The 21523-nt window shown below is 44.2% G+C and overlaps 1 protein-coding gene across 1 annotated transcript in view; it reads right to left on the reverse strand.

Annotated features, from left to right (window-relative positions):
- Positions 1 to 8972: 8972 nt before the first annotated feature.
- TBC1D17 (TBC1 domain family member 17) overlaps positions 8973 to 21523 on the reverse strand; it is a 1580308-nt gene continuing 1567757 nt past the window's right edge. Inside the window, exon 17 of the mRNA XM_044059599.1 lies at positions 8973 to 10884. Within this exon, the coding sequence (XP_043915534.1) occupies positions 10627 to 10884 (258 nt within the window). The 3' untranslated portion in view covers positions 8973 to 10626. The remainder of the gene's footprint in view (positions 10885 to 21523) is intronic.

The raw sequence follows: 21523 nt of genomic DNA on the forward strand, positions 1-21523 counted from the left end.
ACAAACAAGTATATTGAGGGAATCCGTGACTGAATGGTTAGATCTGGGAAGACCTCTCTCATTAGCATCCATTCATTGTGATCTAGAGGGTTTCCTCTTAGACAAACTGCCAGCGTATTGTTCTTGACTGGAATACAAGAAGCTATGAGGAGTCAGCCCTATGTCTTAAGCCAGTATCCAAATTTTCCTGTAAAGGCTGCAAACAGGATAAGAAAAAGTTCCCACTTGTTTATGTGCCACATCAATGTGGTGTTGTATGCCCAGATTTCTGGGGTCCCTAGACTTAAGTTTTTGTTGAAAACGTTTATGGCTAGGTAGACTGCTAGCAACTCCTCCTGCTTTATATGCAACTTCCTTTGTTGTGGGAATCAAACTCCCTGCACTTTCAGGGAACCAAAGTGGATTCCCCAAGCTATGACTGAACTTTCTGTGGTGAAGGGTTTGTCCACTTATGGTAAAGTGAAATCTGTCCCTGGCGTCCCCTGTATGGTATATGTCCACCACAGGAGCTGCTGTTACAGGCATGGAAGGAGAGGCAGCAGGGTTTCCAGGAGCTGGGAATGCTGTTCTTAAACATTCTTCAGGAAACAGTGGAGCTTCCTCATATGTAACTTTGCAAATGGGATCATGAGAATGCATGATGCCATGTACCTCACTAACCCCAGAAATCTCATGCAGTGATGAGCTGCTTTGAAAGCTTAACGGTCAGATAGTCTGTAAAGAAAGCAATCTTGTCTTAGGGATGGAAGGCTTTTTGTTGAAATGAATCTATGAGGGCTCCCTAAAAGTGGATTATTGTTTAAGTAGGGTAAATATGAACCTCTACAGTTCTGCAATGTGCTATCAGAGGAGCTACACATTTTGTGAAAACTGTGGGAGCAATAAATAGCCCAAATGGAAAAACATTGACTTGGAAGTGGGAACCTGCTTCTACAAATCAGTGTGTTTTAGGTCGAGTGACCATAGAGGCATCTTGGAAGATCATGGGCAGTAATTTTTGCAATGTAGGCATTTTGAATTTTAGGATATTGAGGAACTTGTTTAACTTTGAGAGGTTCAAGATGGGCCTCCAGGTGCTCTCTTTTCTTGGAACTAAAAATATCCTTGAGTAGAACCCTTTTCCCTCTTGTCCACGAGGGACAGGCTGGATGGATCCTTGATGAAGTAGCTCCCTGAGAATAGGTGGTAAGCAGCTTTTTGCTCTTTTGGTGGCTTTGGAATTATCAAGAAGGATGTTAATTTTCTGAACTGAATGCAGTATTCCTTTCTCTGTGATGCTGTGGATCCACTGGTCCCTGGTAATGGATTTCTATTAGTTTAGGAGAAATAAAGTCTTCCTGCCAGAGGCTTGGTGGGAGGGTGGGGTTGAACATAGTCACAAATGATACTTGTGCTGGATGGACTCTATGAATCCCCCTGCTCGGTGTAGTTGTTCCGGCTGCCATCTGCTAGACCGTCATGATCTTTTGCCATGGAGAGGCCTCCCCTTGTTTTGGTGGAAAAGGCCACAGTTTCGAAGGACAATTCCTGCTGTACCTTGGGGTCGGAGATAACTAAAATTCTTTCACAGTTTTAATTTGCTTTCCTTTTTTATCCAGACTCTCAGAACTTTTCAGCTACAGGACCAAAACTAAAGAGCCACCCACATGCAGCTTAGGCAAACTGCTAATCTGCTGTGAGGGCAAAGGCTGTCTGCTTAACCTTTTTTTTTTGTGTGTGGCTGGAAGGGGACTGATTCTGTGACTGGTAGTTTGTGCCATGGTCAAGCTGAAAATAGTGCCTCTTTCACAGGGAAAACAAGCAGCAAGATCAGGTAAAAATGTAATGCCTTTAAAAATCACTTTTTTCACAAAAAAAGCACAGTAAAAGGCATTTTAAAACACTTTGTCAGCCCCAAAAAGTAAAAAAAAAAAATTCTCTACAGAAAAATGTTTTTCAATTACTTTAAAAAAGAAGTTATGTACTCACTATAATGTTCCATCTGAGTAGTTCTACTTCACCTTCAACCTGTGGGACTTAAGATATGCTTCGGATCCAACATGGCCGCATTTTCGAGCTATGGCTCCGAGGCTCCAAGCACCTCTCCTTACCCATTATGCCTCCCTGTCTCCCTTCAGATCTAGTTTGCTGCCTAACAAACACAGACATCCAATCCAATGACAGTTTAACTACCAAAATAACCAACAGACAGCACCTTAGCCTAGGCAAAGCCAAGGATCCCAAAAGTAACAATCCGAAGACCTATCATTATCCTGAAGATAAGGTCAGGGGGAAGAAGGGAGGGACGGTTGAAGACAAATGAAGTAGAACTACTCAGATGGAACATTATGGTGAGCACATAACTTCTTTATCTGAAGTAGTTTACTTCATTTGCTCTTCACCCTGTGGGACAGAGTCCCCAGCTACCTAATTCTTGGGTGGCCCTCATGGAAGGATGTTCCGGAGCAATGCAGAGCGGAAGGATGCTCTACTCCTAGAGATGATGTCTAATTTGTAATGCAAGATAAAGGTATGAGATGAGGCCCGAGTGGCAGCTGAACAAATGTCATCCAGAGATACTCTAGACCAAAAGGCCGCTGATGTAGCCATAGATCGGGTCGAATGAACCTTCACTTTTCCTGGTAGAGGCAGACCCCTCTCTGAGTAAGCTCAGCCAATGCACTGTGAAATCCAGCGAGCAATTGTCACTTTTGAGACTGGTTTATCAAAGACACACTTGGCATAAGACACAAAAAGTTGGTCAGACTTGAGAAAGGTTTAGTCCTGTGAAGGTAAAACCTCAATTGTCTATGTACATCCAGTAAATGCAATTTATATTTCCCCATGTTTTGGTAGTTAGGAAAAAACTGGCAAATTTAGTCTGGTCAATATTGGCTTCCGAAGCTACCTTGGGAAGGAAGGAAGGGTTAGTGCGAAGCAACACCCTGTCTTTATGAAAAATCATGTAGGGCATTTTGAAAGAGCCTGAAGCTCAGACACTCTTTTGGCGGAGGTAATGGTGACCAAGAAAGCAGTTTTCCATGTCAAAAACTGCAACTCTACTGAAGCCGCAGGCTCAAAATGGGAAGAATCTAATGCCTGCAACAACAAGGTAAGGTCGCATGGAGGGATAGGATCCTTTACAGGGGTCTAAGAAAAGCACCTTTAAGAAAGGTCTTGCACAGTTTAGAGGAAGCTAAACAAGACATATTAATCCCCATGTGAAAACTGGATATGGCTGCCAGCTGAACCTTAAATGTAGAAGAACTGGTGCCCTGTTGAAAAATGCTAGCCAGAAAATCTAGAACTGCCAACAGAGGTGCCATAAAAGGATCCAAGGACCACTGAGTGGCCCATATAGAAATTTTTTTCATTTACTATAATAGACTTTCCAGGTAGAAGATTTGTGAGCTGCTACCAGGATGGACTTAACAGGAGATGACAAACCAGGGAGTCCTAATAATCATGAAAACTGGAGCAGCCAAGCCGTGAGCTTCAGGCTGTCCAGATCTGGGTGTGGAATCACCGAAGGGTGCAAGATAAGATCCGGAACTGGATCCAGAGTCCATGGTGGAACAACTAGATGAGACCTAAGTATGGGATATCAAACCTGTCGAGGCCAGAATGGGATGATGAGGATCATAGTGCTTCCCAGCCTTCGAGCTTTCTGCAGAAACTTTGACATCAGGGGAAGAGGAGGATATGCATAAAGAAGACTTGGAGGCCAAACTTGAATCAGAGTCTCTCTGGGGGTTTCCCCTGGTGAGGGGGTTCAGAGCAAAAAACTCGCTGCACTTCGCGTTGGAAGGAGATGCAAACAGATCTCAGCAAAGACAACCCCACTCTCGGAAGATCTGTTCTGCTACTGAAGGATTCACACACCACTCGTAAGGCATCAGGATAGATCTGCTGAGCCTGTCCAGTAGAATGTTGGACTGTCCCGGAATCTGCTTTGCCACCAGAAAACGGCCGGTGGAGATCGCCCATTCCCACACTCTCATAGCTTCTCAACACAGGGGATAAGATCTGGCTCCCCCCTGCTTGCTGATATACCAGACCACTGACATACTGTCTGTCTGAATTGCAATTGTTCCTAGAGGGAGATGAGCATGAAGGGTCTGCAACGCAAGAACCGCTCTCATCTCTAGAACATTGATATGCAGATAGGTCTCAGAAGGGGACCATGTTCCTTGGACTGATCTTCCTGAACAGTGCCCCCCCCCCACCCCAGTAAGGAGGCGTCCATGGTCACGGTGATCTTGGCAACGCAGGTTGAAATGGGCATCCCTTCAGGAGATCTGGAGACTGAATCCACCAGCAAAGGTAATCCCTGCATTCTTTCAAGATTCTCACTGGAAAGAACAAAGTGAGGCCTAATAGAGACTACTGAACCACCAGTGTCCATTGCAGCACTCTCTTATGGAGATATGCCATAGGAAGAAGAGTGATTGTGGCAGCCATAGAACCTAATGCCCTCAACACTGCTTCTGCTGACGGAGATAGAGTCTGAAGAATGTGTAGAACATGTAACCTCAGATTGCATAACCTGTCTGACATGAGGAACACCCTCGTTTGTATTGTGTCCAGCTGTGCCCTGATGAAGTCCAACACCTGAACCAGGAGTAAGGCAGACTTGTTCATATTGATTGTGATGGCCAACTTGTTGGCTAGCCAAAGAAAGGAATCCCTGGCTTCACAAAGTAGATGCTCTGAAGGGGCAGTAATGAGCCAGTTGTCCAGGTACGGAAAGACTTGAATGCACTGAAGCCTCAGGTGAGCCGCTACTATGACCATTACTTTGGTAAACACCCAGGGGCTGTGGTGAGACCAAAGAGAAGGGCTCGAAATTGGTAATGATTGGCTCCCAGCCAGAAGTGAAGGAACCTCCGGGAGAGCCTGCCCATCTTGATGCGGTAGTACGTGTCCTGCAGATCGATCGAGCACATTCAATCTCTGGCCTGCAGATAGGGCAGGATAGACTGAATCGTGACCATCTGGAATTTTGTCTTGGTTACAGACAGGTTCAGTTGGGACAGATCCAAAATTGGTCTGAGGTCCCCAATCTTCTTTGGCACTAAAAAGAACCTGGAATAAACCCCGGATCCAGATTGGTCTGGGGGGACAGGTTGGATAACTCGCTTTTGTACCAGTGATTCTATTTGGACTGCTGCCTCCTCCCACTGTGTGGGTGGAATTCGGGGGGGGGGTCTTTGTTGGATGGGGGATGTTCTTTGAACAGAACGTCGTATCCTCTGGATATGATTTGCAACACCCACTGATCTGTTGTGATGGACTCCCAAGCTAGTGGGTGAAGTGACAAACGGCCAGCGACTGCCTCCAGAGATGGACAGTCCAGCAACCCCTCAGGGCTGCGGCCAGGGATTGTCCGAGAAAGGTTCTTGGGACCCAAAGTTCTTAGGACCCCTCTGCCTCTGGGGGACGGCGAGTCCTGAGCATCCTGGGCAAATGCCTGAGACTTGTGGAACCACATCTTCTTCTGGCCTCACTGTTTCCTGGAAAAGGGCCTTTGAGGCGAAGAGAAGCAGACCCCGATGGTAGACAACATCTTCCCATCCTTCTCGCTTTGGACCAAGCTCTCTCTTACTGTCTTCCCAAAAAGAGAAGAACCATCATAAGGGGAATTGGTAAAAGACGCCTTGAAGGGCTCCGAGAATTGACATAAGCGGAGCCAGGCGTGACGCCTGATGGCAACGTGTGTTCCCGCCGCCCATGCAGCTCCCTCTGTGGTGTGGAACAGCAAATGCATGGATGTGTCCGCTACAGCTTTAAGGGGGAGCCAATTGTTTATCGAAAGTCTTCCTGTCGTCTGGCAACATGGACCCTGGAATAGACTCCGTGATTTCTCTGACTAGATCTCTCTGGAGTCAGAAAACATGCGCCAAATAGTTCAGCGCCCTCACAGAGAAGGTCACTGAATCATAAGCTCGCGTCCCAAAACGATCCGTTCTCAACTCTTGGTCAGGAGGATGGACCGTGGAGCTCTCCTGTGTGAGCTCCTTTTTGGTGGCCACCACCATCATAGCATCCACAGGGAACCTCTTGTGCCAGTGCAGCTTGTCTGCGGGGGAACTTAAAACCTTGTCTGGACGCTTTGGTATTGGCTTTACGGTGTCCGGCTGCTTCCAAGCCCTAGATGTTATTAACTCCACAAGTGGATCGGCCAGAGGGGACACCGAAGAGGTTGATGGGCCAGAGACGAATGCCTCCAGAAACACGGACTCGGAGGTCGGTTTTGGGGAAGACCACTCCCCCCTTTGGCGAAGGATCTCCATAATGTCTCCAAAGCAGACATCCTCAGGGGGAGGGGAGCCTTGGGGAACCTTCCCCTTCATCCTGGTCCGTATCCTCAGTGAGGGACTCTGGGGGAGATTCCAAGTGCCTCCTCTTGCACGTGTGCTTGCAGGGGACCTCCTCAGAGGGACTGCCTGGAGAGGCCTCGCAAACGGGCTGTTCCAACAGTGGAACTGCCTGGGGCACTATGGCTACGAGCTGCCCCTGAGAGGGCAAGATGGTTGGAACCACACTCAAAGCCAGGGAGGGTCTGGACGGATTCTGAGGACGAGATAGTCTGAGGCCTCGACCTTGCAAGAACCCTCTCTACCACATTGAATGCAGAGGGATAATGGACCTCATGGACAGAAAAAGCAGACGCTGCTCCCCCTTGACCCGGCAAGAGAGTCGGGGCCGAGACACCAAGAGGACAGACTCGGAACAGAGAACACCCCCCCGGATCAGGCCCAGAGGCTCTGGGAGCTCGGATCCGACACACTCAAGGCAACTGTTGACATCGAGGTACAGGGTACCATCGGTGCCAACCCCTCGACTCAGAGTTTCCTCTGATCCAATGACTCAAACCGAAGGTCGGATCGGAAAAGGAGTAATAGGATGGAATATGGGCTGAAGGGGCCCTTCTCCGGAAGGAGATGGCCCCAGTAAGACTCCCATCTGAATTTAAGTTTGGATGAACCTCCGCATCATCTTGTCCATCTCCGCTTCCGAAAGGCTCCGGGTGGAGTGAGACCAAAGCTGGTCAGGAATGCCGGTGGCATGGGGAGACAGACAGCAACCGGCTTACTCTAACTTCAGGCTCAGGTGAAAACCTTGAGGACGTGAGCCAAGGGGAAACAGGATTTGCCTTCGGCGGTGGACCGGCCTGCGATAAGCAGTCAGGGGAACGCTTGCGAGGCCAGTCCTTCTTAGGTTTATCCCCCTCTCCGGGACTCTGGGCGGGAGTGCGAGTCCCAGAGGCCGGGGCAGAAGCAGCAGCCGGTGCTTTCCCTACCGGGGAAGAAGGGACCGCAGTCCTAGTAGAAGAGGGCAACAAGCCCTTGATGATCAATTTGCCCCGCCTGTCCTCAAGTGTTCTGGGTTTAAACCCACCACAAATAGGACAGGGGGACTGGAGGTGAGCAACCCCCAAGCAAACTACACACAGAGTGTGGCCATTCGCCGGTGAAAGCTTATAGCCACACACTGTGCATTTTTTGAACCCAGGCTTCGGGGCCTCAGCCATGCCGTCGGCTGGTTCGCTAATGCGCACACACACGCACAGAAAGCAAAAAAGAGAGGAAAGAGAAAGCCTACTACTTTTTTTTTTTCTACGAAGAACCCTGGGGAGGTCACAGGTTTAAGATAGAAGACAAGAAAAGAGGCAACAAACACAGAAAAATACAACCTGACAAAATTGAAGAAACACTGGAGCTCGGACCATGCTGCATACTGTAAGGTGGCAAATGAGATCTGAAAGGAGAAGGGAGACAGGGAGGCATTATGGGTAAGGGGAGGTGCTTGGAGCTCAGAGCCATAGCTGGAAAATGTGGCCGTGTCGGATCCAAAGTGGATCCGAAGACCCACAGGTTGAAGAGCAAATGAAGTAAACTACTTAGATTGTCTTTTAAACTAACAGGAAAAAAGTGTGTTCCTGTTTAAAAGTACAGTTAAGTCTCATGACAGTCCATTAAAAAACTCCTAGCTTAAAAATAACTGTACTAAACAGGGAAATACAATAAAAACATTTTTAATTTAATGTGGAATGTTTTTCCCCAAAGAGAACTTAAATGTCCATCAAAGGAAAAACACAAGCCAACTGTCGATCCTTGAAAGCCTCAGAGGAACGTATCCCTCACCTCAGTGGCAGAAAAGTTCTGAAGGGCTTGGTGCCCAAACCTATCTTTTTACTCAGCTCAGCTCGAGCTGTAGTTTGGGCATGAAAAAGGTGCACTGAAGCTTTGGAAGTTGGATGATGGTTATATCCTTGACAGACTACAACCCATTTAGCCAAGACTACTGCAGCAGTGATCAATAAGATAGACAGATATATGTTCATCGATCTTTCTATATGATACGGATATATATATATATATATATATATATATATATATATATATATATATATACACACACACACACACATACAAACTTCAAGTGTTACACAACTGTGATGACTGAGCAACTGACATTGCAGTGCTGTAATCCACCCAAGCACAACTGACTATAGCACTACTCAACAAACCATGAAGTCCACATCTCCTACCTGAAGACAAGCTGATCACTTGACAAAACTAACTGCTACTATATACATGTGTGCGTGATGACCTGGGATGGTTTTGTGAGTGCAGTTTTTTACCAAGACGAGACAGAATAAAGCACAACAGAACAGGTAGTCTAGTATTTACAGATGCTGGACACCCTGGTCACTCTGGTTGTGTTCTAACTTCCACACAAGTGCAATCAAACATTTTAAAACCCTTTATTCTAGTTAAGCAGCCAAAGTCTTTTTTTTTTTTTTTTTTTTTTAAATCATCAGAGATGGCAGTTCTGAAGGACTGGCTATGCTACAAATGGACTTGGAAAACACATACGCAGATCATACACATTTTAAGATGATCTGTTCTATGGGCAGCCACCACTTCTGCTGCTTTCTCACAGTATACATAAAAACATTACATGATAATAAAAATGAGTGGATCAAAGAACATCAGAATTTGTGTTTATTCATTTTTTTTATTACTTGCTGTACAAACAGCACAGAAAATGTGAGATTCTCACAATTCTGCTTAGGACCTTAATTTTTAAGCAGCACAAGTTTTATGGTTTAGATTAGTTAAACAACCCAATCTTCCTGGCACCTGTGTCACTTATTTAGCTCCTTTCGTCATGGGCCTCCGATTAATATGGTTTGCACTGTAATGGTTCAGCTCACTGCACTATGAAATGGGGCAAACATCACTATCCTTCCACGTAACACTGTATCAACTATTTTTCAACCACATGGTAGCCAGCTTTCCATGATATCACTCACAGCAGGCTGTTTAGTTCTAACACTGCTATATACAGAACCATGTGCAATATTTTTATCTTGCTTAGGCAGAACAATGGACTACTTTCCAGGAATGTCTAGTTTTTCCCCTAACACAAAGGAACAATGTCGTGTGCTCCACAAAAACTTAAAACAGACATTTTTTTACACTGTTCTTCACATTTCTGTCAAGCCAGTAAAAAAAATCCTTGGCATAATGAATGGCCCTCAGTTATTACACAGTACAGAAAAAAAATTAAAAAGGTATTAATTAAAACCTTTGGTGCACCCTCCTTACAGTTTTAACTGAAAGATGCAAGACATCTGATTGCATGGGTTTCTAGTGGCATTTCAGGAAATGGTCAAATTTTTTGTATTTTACTGCATAAGAAGAAACCAACAGTAATAAAGAAGATACACAGAAATATTAAGTTTAAATGTGATGAACTATAAATGTAGCTTGCAGTATTTCTAGGAAAAAGGAAAGTTGCTCTGCAATACAGGAGTTGAAATGTTAACACCTTCTGCTGTGACTCATTACAACTGATGCACTTGTTTAAAAACAGTTTAAGGTTCCTGACTGTCACACTACTGAGACCCAATGCAGGCCACATAATTAATCCAAGAAAATAACCCTCTCACCGTCCATACTATGAATATCACCATGCACTTCACCACACTAATGAAACAAGGTGCAAGAAAATATTCTTACCATGAGGTCGGACAGCCCCTCATTGGTACTCCTAAACTAGTCATCTCCTGAAACAGGCTAACAAGAGTTGGGAACCATCTCACCACTGCTACAACAGCCATTCTAAATCAGAAAGCATTATCTGGATATATTCAGAATCACAACTAATTTGATAGCAAAATAATGCATACATTGAAAGAAACAAGCAAACGGTTTCCTTTGTATGCCCCCAGTTATGCAGTAGTAGTGCAATTCTCCCATAACAGGTAGGCAGTAAAACAACTTCTTTTTAAATTAATGCAGGCATAAAATCTGCTTGGAAATGTGCCATAATGTCATCTAGAATTTTCAGCAGCATAACACTGCACCTGGTCTGAATGCCTTACTGTTCAAGAAACACCATTTTATTACTCTGAAAAGCTAAAGTGCAACTTGCATTTGAGATTCATATCCTTGTAGTGCTCGGCTCTGTCTTCAAATCTCAGGTTAAATGGAAGTAAGTCTTAAGTCCAGTTATATCTGAAGAAAATGCATGCAGGATTTTTTTCAGTTCAGAAGTTGTTAGTAAAAAAGAATGTCTATTATTAATAATGGGTAAGGATGGTACAGCCATCAATCCCTCAATTTTTTTTTTAAATCAAGGAGTTAGAGCTGCAGGAGAGATGCTTTGTGAGGTTGTATCAGCATCCTCAGGAGGCAGAATCTCAATGCTGCTGTCAGCCTGAGTCTGTGACATGCTGTTTGTTAGTTCTGATTCATGTGTGGTGCTGCTTAAAAGCTCCTGCGATGAACTTTCAGTGTCGGAGCTTGGAGTAGAAGCTGTAGGTACCTGTGCTGATCTTTTTTCTTCTCCTTTGGCAAGACCAAGAACTTCCTGAACATTCCTTGGCAAATCCTGTTGTGTAAAAAACAAAATCTGCTGGATTAGATCATTGTGCCAAAAAAGGAGAATGCAGTGATATACAGTTATTTATAAGTTGTGTACTTACCATAACTTGGCATCTGTGTTGTCCATTTTCATTCTTCTTCACTACTGGGTATAGGATCCGAACGTTGGATCCAATACAGACGCTTTCCACCAGACTTCAGATCCAAGCCTCAAGCTCCTCCCTTTACCCATAAACCCCTAGACCATCTCTAAGCCTCAGACCAAGTTTGCTGCATTCTATATGCATACATCTGTATGAAACCTGCCATCACCTAGTAATAAACAAACCACTGAAGAGATTTAATATCCTGAGCATGGTCAAACCAAGAACCTGTGAGTTCTGAAAATATCCAGGGAACTTCTAGGAACAAAGGCAGGGGGATGGATTGGGGGGGGGGAGTGAGGAAGAATGAAAATGGACAATACAGATGCCAAGTTATGGTAAGTACATAACTTATACATTTGATGTTGTCCTTTTCATTTTTCCTCACTACTGGGTCAGAGTCCCCAGCTATATAACTCTTGGGTGGAGTTCATGGAAGGATATGACGGAGCACTGCTGAACCAAAAGCAGTTTTGCTTCTGGAGATAATGTCCAGCTTGTAATGGGTAACAAAGGTAATATAGTCGACCAAGTGGCTGCCACAAAAATACTGTCAATAGAAGATATGGAGGAAAAGGCAGCTGAAGTTGACATGGACCTAGTTGAATGGGCTTTAGGTGGGTGAGGGAGACACTGACCTTTTGTACGGTAAATCAATGAAATGCAATCAGTAATCCATTTTGCTAAAGTAACCTTGGACACCACCTGTTCTAGATGACTGGAAGACAAGGACACAAAAAACTGATCAGATTTTGTTCTGTGAAGATAAAACATAACTGCTGATGCACATCTAAAAGGTGTAGCATATATTCACCTTTGTTCGAAAAATTGAGAAAAAAAACACCAGGGAGTTGAACAGACTGATTAAGATTCGACTCAGTGACAACCACGGGCATGAAGGAGGGATTAGTTTAGAGCTACTCTGTCTTTGTGAAAGACAATATAAGGGGGATTTGCTAATAATGCCGGCAATTCCAAAATTCTCTTCGCTGAAGTAACTGCTACAAGCAGAATAGTTTTACAGGAAATGTATTTTAAATCACAGGTACTTGCGGGCTCAAAAGATTTCTGGGTTAATCCTTGAAGAACTACTGTGAGGCCCACTGTGAAGAAGGTTCTTTGACTGGAGGTTGGAGAAGGAAAACTCCCTTCAAGAAAGCTTTGCATAGTTTAGTAGAAGGCAAGAAGGAAAAATGTTGGCTTCCTGAGTGAAAATTAGATATCGCCACTAGCTGGAGCTTAATGGTGGAAAAATTAGCTCCTTGATTGAAGAGGTGACTAAAGAAAAAGTAAAATGTCTGGGAGTGAAGCTGAAAAGGGGTCAATGTTCTCTTTATAAGCCCATATAGAAAATCTTTTCCACTTACTCTTGTACAGTGTTTTAGTGGAAGACTTTAAAGAGGCCAAAACAATGCAATGTACTGGTGAACCAGCCTGGCTGTCTAACAATCATTGGAATTGGAGAACCCACGTGGTTAGTTTGAGGGCATGGAGAGTGGGGTGCTGGAGTTCTGATGGGTGAGACAGGAGATCCTAAGAGGACTCCAAAATCCATGAAGGATACTTGAGAAGAGACCACAGAAAGGGGAACCACACCTGCCGAGGCAAAAAGGGGGCAATGAGGATGACTGAGCTCTTTGGCCTGCTTGTTTTCTGAAGAAATCTTGGGATCACAGGTAGAGGGGGGTAAACATAGAGGAGACTCGGGGGCCAATCACAGACTAGTGCATCCCTCGGTGACTCCCCATGAGAGGGGATCAGAGCAAAATACTTGCTGCACTTGTTGTTGAGGGGAGAAGCAAATAGGGTGCAGCAAGGCTGGCCCCAATGGCTGAAGATCTTGTTCGCTACTGACTGGCTGAGGGACCACTTCTGAGGCATCAGAATGGATCTGCTGAGTCTATTCATGAAAACGTTGTTTTTCCCATGTATGTGCATTGCAACTAGAAAGCAGTCTTAAGAGATTGCCCATTCCCAGACCCTAATGGCCTCCCTGCATAACAGGCAAGAACGAGTTCCTCCTTTTTTGTTGATGTATCAGGCAACTGACATGTCTGTGTATAGCAATGATCCATAGACAGAGGTTGCCCTGAAAGGCTTGCAATGACAGAAGGACTGCCCTCATCTCTAGAACACTGATATGCAACCTGGTCTCTAACCGGGACCACATGCCTTGGACCAATTTCCTGCTGTAATGCCCCCTCACCCCAGCTGGGAAATGTCCATAGTCACTGTGGCTGTTGGCAGGGGAAGAGAAAATGGTCTGCCCAAGCACAGGTCTTGGCATAGAATCCACCAACAAACATGGCGTATGCAGACTTGGATGAGTTTTATAGGCATACAAAGAGGATGCTGGAGGATTGATCATTGAACCGCTAATGTCCACTGGAGTATCTAAATGAAAAAGGGGACTAGTATTATAGCCGCTGACATGGATCCCAGCACTTGTAATACCAGCCTCACAGGTGGAGAAGGATGAGACAACAGCATGTCTCTTATCTGATTTCTCAAGGGGAGTATTCTGTGTGTTGGAAGATAATCTACTGTGTGCAAGGTGTCCAGCTGAATCCCTATGAATTTCAGGTTTTGCACCAGAGTTACCTTTGACTTTGCCAAGTTTACAGAAATTCCTAAAGAGTTTGAGATGCTCATCAGATAATCTCTGTCTTGTATTATATAATACCTGGTTGGGGCAGTAAGAAGCAAACCATCTAGGTGAAGAAACACCTGGAATCATCTGAATCTCAAGTGAACTGCAACCACTGCCATGCACTTGGTCAACACGGGGGGCTATGGTGAGACCAAAGGGCAGTGACCTGAATTGATATTGACTGGCTCCCAACTGGAAACGCAGAAATTTCCTGGAGCACCTGTGTATGGTTCGGTTTGCTTAGATCCAGGACTGGTCTGATGCCTCCTGTTTTCTTTGGCACCAAAAAGAAGCAGGGGTAAGTCCTGAATCCTATCTGTTCAGTTGGGATGGCTCTTTTCTAAAGCAGCTTCTGGATTTCTAAGGCTGCTGACTTCCTCTGACTGGGTGGAACATAGAGGAGTTTTTTTATTTAGTCTTGTAGGAAGAAAGGAAAAGGAAATGCAATAGCCTCTGGATATAATGGAAAGCACCCATTCATTTTGTGGGACACTTGTTCAGGCTTCTCTGTGCAGTGAAAAATGTCCCCTGACTGCCTGCAGTGAAGAGCAGTTGGGGGACATTTTTCAGATGGATGATGGGACTAATGATAGGGCTTGTCAGGAAAGGAATCCCTAAAGCCCTAATTCTGAGGTTCCCCCTCTGCCTCAAGGGCAATGTCTGCCAATGAAACTTCCTCCTCTGCTTCTGAAAGAGGAATCGCCCAGTGAGTCCTGGAAGGTTGCCAGAGAAGTGTGGAACCAAATTTTCTTGCCAACTCGTTGGTTCCTGGAGAAGGCACGCGGAAGAATAAAAAACAGCAGACAGGGTTTTTCCGTCCTGCTCACTGTGGGTAAGTGTTTCCATGACTGATGGCCTGAAAAGGGAAAAAAACACTGAAAGGGGCACTAACAAAGGCAGTCTTAAAGGGTTCCGCAAAATCGCACAGCCTCATCCAGGCATGTCACGTATGGTTATGCCTGAACCAGTTGCTCAAGAGGCACCTACTGCTGCACCGGAAATTAACCTCATTGATGAGTTAGGTATGGACAATAGAGTGACCAGCTGCAAAGAACTTTCTTAAAGGAGAACTGCACCCCACAGACCAAAATATGTTTATTTCATCATGGTTTGGTGTTTCCTACATTTTAACATCATTCTGGGACTATTTATAGGTTTTCAAATATTTTTATACGTAAATTTCTGAGTCTGACCTCATGGGGTCTAGCATCTTGAAGTGATCCTGATACCTCTAGGTATCCCACAATACAGTGCTTGTCTGTAAAAAAATTACATCATGCAGGACTCTTTCTTCCTAAAGCTCCTGTCAACGCATTGATTTTACATGCTTACACTGCTGTCTTTCAGTCAGTTAGTTTTAAGTAACATTTCATGCCATTCAATGACTACTTAAAACACAAAGTGCAAATGCCACAGAACAGACTTTCAAAGTGTTTTTTTACTGCTGCTTGTTTTCAGAATGGCTAAAATGCCGTCTTTTGTAAAGCCTGAATTGTACTACTTTGACTCCTCTTCTATACCCCTTCACACCTAATTTCCCTAGCTGTCAAACTGCTAAGGGCAATTTGACCGGTTACCTGCTGTGATTGACAGCTCACAGCAGGAGACTTGACTCGTGTACTGTTTCCTTGTTCTAGCCTTTAATTTCTGCATGGGTAAGGGAAGGACCAGGGAGCTGTGACATCACAGCATGGGTGGATTTTTAGGACAGTCATGGTGATGTCAGTTTGGGGAGGGAATTGGGCAGAAAACTATGGGTGGATTTTTAGGATAGTCATGGTGATGTCAGTTTGGGGAGGGAATTGGGCAGAAAACTACCCGTATTCGTTGGACTTGATGACATCAATGAATTGGAGACTGCAGTAAGCTTTTCCAGGGAGGGATAAAAGTTTTTTGAAAGCGAAACCACCACAGTACAGTAAGGTATTGTACTAGTGGAGAGAAGCAGTTGATTTAAAGTATTTTAAATGCTGCATTGTTTATTCATAGCAGGGACTGCAAACAGGGAGAAAAAGGACACAGAAATTGAGCATTTAATAACAGAATCCCATTGTTGTTCTTTAAGGTCCTCTGCCGACATGGACTCCGTGAGAGAATTTGCTCTCTCTGCAAACACGTGAAATGGGCTATAAAATTCAACAACTTCAGTGCGAAAGTAGCTGAGGTGTAGACATGCTTCCCAAACCTGTCCATTGACCTGGACTCCCTGTTCGGGGGATGGACAGTGGAGCTCTGCTGTGTTAGCTCCTCCTTTGTGGCTGCTGTGATAACCATAACATCTACAGTAATTCCCTTACTCCAGAACAGGCGGTCGGTGGGTGGAGATAGGATTTTATCCTGACGTTTTGGAATCGGTTCAACAGTGTGTCTGGCTCCTTCTATTCCCGGCAAGAGACAAGGTCAATAAGCTAATCCACCAGGGGTGTGGTCACCCAATACATAGATAGGCCATCCCCAAATGCCTCCAGAAACACAGTCACCTCAGGAGAAGGATTTTGGGCAGACCATCCACCTCTTTGCCTAAGTATTTCCATGATGTCCTTGAAGGAGCCATCGTCAGGTGGAGATCAGGGCAATCCTTCTCCTTCCTCAAAGTCTGTGTCCTCTGTGAAAAACTCCATGTGGGAGTCCATGTACCTCCTTTTGCACAAATCTCTTTTGAGGTACCTCCTCTGAGGGATGGTCTGGTGAGGTATCAGAAGAGGAGGGGAGTCCCTGTGCTGGACATACATGGAGATGTTCTGGAACAAGCAGACCTAATGGAACAGGAATGATGGGTTCAGCACTCAAAACAGATGGAAGATGGGAAGTAGGAATCAACACAGAAGAGGATGGTTCTCTGGCTGCAGGAAAGACCTTTTCTACAACTTGGAAGGCTGACGGACCTGGAGAAACCCCTCCCTCCCCCCTCAGAGCTGAAGCTGCTGAGGACAGGAAGTCGGAGAAAGCCCTGGATCCACACTTTCCAGAGAGAATCAGACCCGAGCTGTCTAGAGCAGAGGGTCCTGGGGGAGGAAATGATCCGAACAAAGCAGAACCCTGTCCCTCTGACCCCGCTTAGACCTCTTGGATCAGAGACCTGCTCTGATCTGAAGATAAATGAAGCGAGCTGGTCAGGGTAACAGGTGTATCTGAAGTTTGGGACTTCTTAGGATCAGATGACGTGCCTCTCAGGGATCTAGACTCCCTGGGCTCCAAAACCAAAGGACAGATCAGAGAAGGAGAAGGTCATTGTTGGACAGGAGAGCTAACTGATCTGGTGGGGGACGGAGGTGGAATGACCCCCATCTGAATTTGAGCCCTAAGGAACTTCCGCATCATCCTGTCTATGTCAAATTCAAAGAAGCTCCTGGAAGACCTAGAAGAGGTGGTGGAGGGCAGTCTCGAGGGCTTGGTTCGTGTCTGGAGAAGCTTAGGTGGCAGGGTTGGAGACACTGCCTGTAATGTCAGATCCGGGGTATAGTCTCTAGCTAAAAATCCAGCACCCACTTGGAAGAATGGTACTAGAACACACGATGTTAAAAAAAAGATGTTTTTCTGTGGTTCTTTGTTTTTTGAGTATCGTCTCTAGCTCTCAGATCAGAGGTCTCAGGATCTGACTCTGGGATGGCTCACATGGGAGAACTGGTACTGGGAGTGGAGTCCGTTGGATTTGAAGAAAGGGTAGGATCTGACAATGTCTGATCCAATGCTCTTTGCTTTTAGGAAGGCTCTGAGGAGGATGAAGGAGACTGCTGGTGTCTCTTCCTTGGCTCTGAGACTGTCTGTCTAGTGGGGGTTTGAGTCCCAGCAGGCAGTAAACCTTTAAGAATCAACTTGTTCCTTTGATCAGAGAGAGCTCTCGGATTGAAGGTACTGCACACCGTGCAAGGAGTGTCCAGATGGGCAGCTCCCAAACAGTATATGCACTTCTTGTGGACATCGGAGTTGAGGATCTTATTTCCACAAGAAGTGCAATTTTTGAAGCCAGTAGGTTTGTCTGGTTTCTCGGACACTGCAAAGACACACAGACACACATACCCTGAAGCTATCAAAAAGGTAAGCCGAGAAGAGAAAACCAACTTAAGTCCTTGATACCAACAAAAGGCTAAAGTCGGGGCCAAGGCCAAAAGATTAACTTTAAACTACAAAAAGAGAAAATGAGAACTTATTTTTTTTAAGTAAACACACACCAGAAAAAGAAGAACTAAACATTAACCTTCCTAGCACGCACACAGTCTATTTCACTCTAACAAATCAGTAACATAGAAAGGAATGGAAACAGAGAACACATACTAAAAAGAACAACGAGAAATTTAGAACCGTACACATACACACCTAACCTATCTGGCTTACTATCAATTCGACCTAGGAACAAGCATTAATATGGGTCGACAGAGGGGTGAGATTTGTACTGTGGAAATATCGGAGTTCAACATTGTCAATGTTCGAGTTTCAGACTTCGTGCAAAGTGGATTTGACAGAGCCCACTTCAATAAAATGATAGTAAACCAACTTACTTACCACAAGCACACTCTAGCTGCAAAAAAACAATCCACACTAAAAAAAATTATTACAAAGTGAAAAAGGGAGGAGCGACACACTACACTATGGAAAAGAAAGAAATGAGAAAAAGAAGCAAAAATAAGTTTCACTTAATCACGAATTGCAGAGGCTTGATCTTCCATCTGACTAGAATGGTGGCAAACAAGATCTGAGGGCTTAGGGATGCTCTAGGGGTTTATGGGTAAAGGAAGGAGCTTGAGGCTTGGATCTGACGGCTGGTGGAAAGCGGACGTATTGGATCAGACAGTGAGATCCTAGACCCAGTAATGAGAAAGACTGAAAAGGACATCATCAAATCACTACAACTTAAGCAGAATGTAGTAGTCAAAAAAAGAAAACTGCTAACTTGATTAGATAGTGCACAGCCCACCCCAAAAGTAAAACTCTCACAAAGTTTTCTATCCATGATTTTAACATACCACAGCAGTAAAATAGAAGCAGATAAGTATTCATCTGTGGATCCAGAAAATTACAGCAGCATGATGTGTCAACTACATAAACATACAGCTTTCTGCCCCTGCCAGTTTGCTCCCTCCTCCTAGCATGTTTCTTTTTGCAAATTAAGAAACAATTCAGATTTTGCATCTACTTAAATAACAAGTGAAATATTACTACATACTTAACTGATTTTCCAGGATTTCCAAAAGCCAAGACTAGATGGAAGTGTCGCCCACTCACACAGGTCAACTGATATATTAAGAAAATGTCTGTTATATCCAACACCAAAGGCCCTCCTGAAAAGTCATAGGCCCATTTCTGAGTTAAGATTTTCAAAAAGTAAGCCATTAGGGTGGAAGGAATCAAATGATTACAACAGAACAAACCACAAGACAAATTCTGGAAGAAATCTAACTAGAAAAGTCTCATCTGCTGGAGCTGAAGTTGAGACAATGCCTGCTTAAACAAAACACTGCAGACCAAAGGTTATGGTGCCAGGGTCTGCAATAAGATATCCTAAAATTTAAGCAATTGAATGAGCGACCCTGAAGAGAAGCAAACTTTGACACAGCCAAGACCAACAATTGGAGCAACCAATGGCAAAGTGTGTGCCACTGTCAGCCACTAAGAAGTAAAAGTCTGACAACAGTAAGTCCCATATTTACTAAAGCTAGTCATGGACCACTGATCCATGCAATCAAACTCGCACAACCATTTCAGCAATCATCTGAGTTGGTTGTGCATGTCCACGGAGTGAAAGACTGTCCTTCTGTCTTCTACAACTTCTGTACCCACAAAGAAATAAAGCGAACACACTGGTTTCAAGACAAAAATCAAACCCACCTTCAAAGACAAAAATCATAACCACCATCAAAGAAAAACTGGAAATGAGATGGGGGTACTCAGTGCTTCAAAACATTACAAAGAAGGCTACTACACTGCCAGGCTTGAAGCTCTGGTACCTTGCAGAGGTGGTCCTGCTAGGAAGGAAATTTAATCCAAGCATAATCTCCAGTACCCTTAGGCCTACACAACCAGTGACAAACAAGTAAACCAATCAACTGTAACCTCCAATACCCCAAAGTGGAAAAGTTATTCAATGGTGGGCAGGCAATCAAACAGCATTCCAAAGAAAACCACTCAAGCTGGGATGAGAGGGTCTCAATATTGACATCCAGTGGGAAAAATGAGCAGAGCGCTACTCAGAAACTCTCTCTCATGGAAAAGCCTAGGACCAGGCATATAGGTGACTGAAATATCGAGTACACTTACAACTGACTACATAGAACAGCAGAGTATGCTGCCTTGACAAAACTGAGAAATGTTTCTACTTGAAAATTTCAATGGAAGGCTTGTAGCAGATCCAGCTCTCCAAACTCAGTGAAATGGGAGGCATCCTTGCCAACACTGAGGGTTGGTCACTGTGTCACTATCGGAGATAAAGCCCTAATTCATCTCTTATAAGGCCAGCCAGAAGAATCAAGAATGACTCTGAACATCACACCTGATCTTCATGATTACGTATTGAATCAGTAACAATAACAAAAAGGAACAGGAAAACAGCCATAAAAGGGAAATTCAGCCACCTCAACCATCACTTCTCTACCCAATGACAATGAAAAAGGAGGGGTAGAGTACAATACCCCCTGGTGGCTGAATAATTAATCTCTAGAATGCCCTACATCTGGATAAATAGTCTCAATGTAATCTTTGGTGCTAAAAATCCAAAATAGAACTGGGAAAGTGACTCTACCACCACTAGTATGTCCTCATCCACAGAAATAAAAGTTGTGGAGGGAGTGAAACTCAAAGCCAGCTGCTGGACAAACTCCTACCAAACATTAAGGCCTCACACTTCCTTACAAGATGCCATACCATGGACTGTGTGTCTTGAGCTCTAAAGAGGAGGACCTAAAACAAGTTAAAATCCATGGCCAAAAGGACTAGGAGATCTGCTCTTCTGTCGAGGACTGCCTGCCAGCAGGGGAGAACCCTACAGTCATGACTGCAACAGTGAAACATGATGAACATCTCTTTCCCTGATACAGCTACTGATATAATCAACTGTGTGCCCTTGTAGGCACCATTTCTCATATGAGCTGTGGTTTTCACTGGGACTTCAATCATGGGGAGCATACACAGACGTGTCCTTCTCCCCAAGAGAAGAGAAGGGCAGGCTAACGATTATCATTTCTCTTCTCTTCTTCCCCACACCAAATGTAATGTCTCTGAGCCAATAATCTAATTTGGGTCGTCTAGATCATAAATAGATCTTTACCCCTCAAAGTGAATGGAGATGGTCAAATAACCCTTTTTTAATATCTTTGCTGAATCATCACATTTTGAAGAATTACATCAGTAAAAATACATTAACAAAAAAGAAAAACATTTCCATTGCTTTTACCATGTAGCCCACATTTTCTTTCCAACAATTTTCATTCATTCAAACATTATAAGTATTACTTAATTCCTGTCTTCTCTTAAACCTCACAGATCCTCCTTCCAACCATTATTCTGAATTTACTGTACCCACATATTCCATTTATTTTTAAGTAATTTGTTCATTCCCTCTTCTAAAGATTCTCACTCCATTTTTAAATCTCCTGTACAATCTTCAATATCTCATTTATAGCTGGCTTAGAGTTTGATTTTCATTTTCTAGTAGCTGCTTTTTGGCAGCCAATAGCATTAAAACAAGTAAGACCTTATCATGTCTAGGCAATTCAGATCTTTTATCCCAGCCCAAATGAACCACTGCATTAGTTAGAACCATTTTCTCTGCCAACATTTCTGACAAGGTAATTTGTAGAGAATTTTGAAAATCTGAGTAAATAGAAGTAGAAATGGCTCAAACTTGCAGCGTAACTAAT

This window comes from Protopterus annectens, chromosome 17.part0 (genome assembly GCF_019279795.1).
Source record: "Protopterus annectens isolate FY-2018-M chromosome 17.part0, PAN1.0, whole genome shotgun sequence".
NCBI classification, from domain to species: Eukaryota; Metazoa; Chordata; order Ceratodontiformes; family Protopteridae; genus Protopterus; species Protopterus annectens.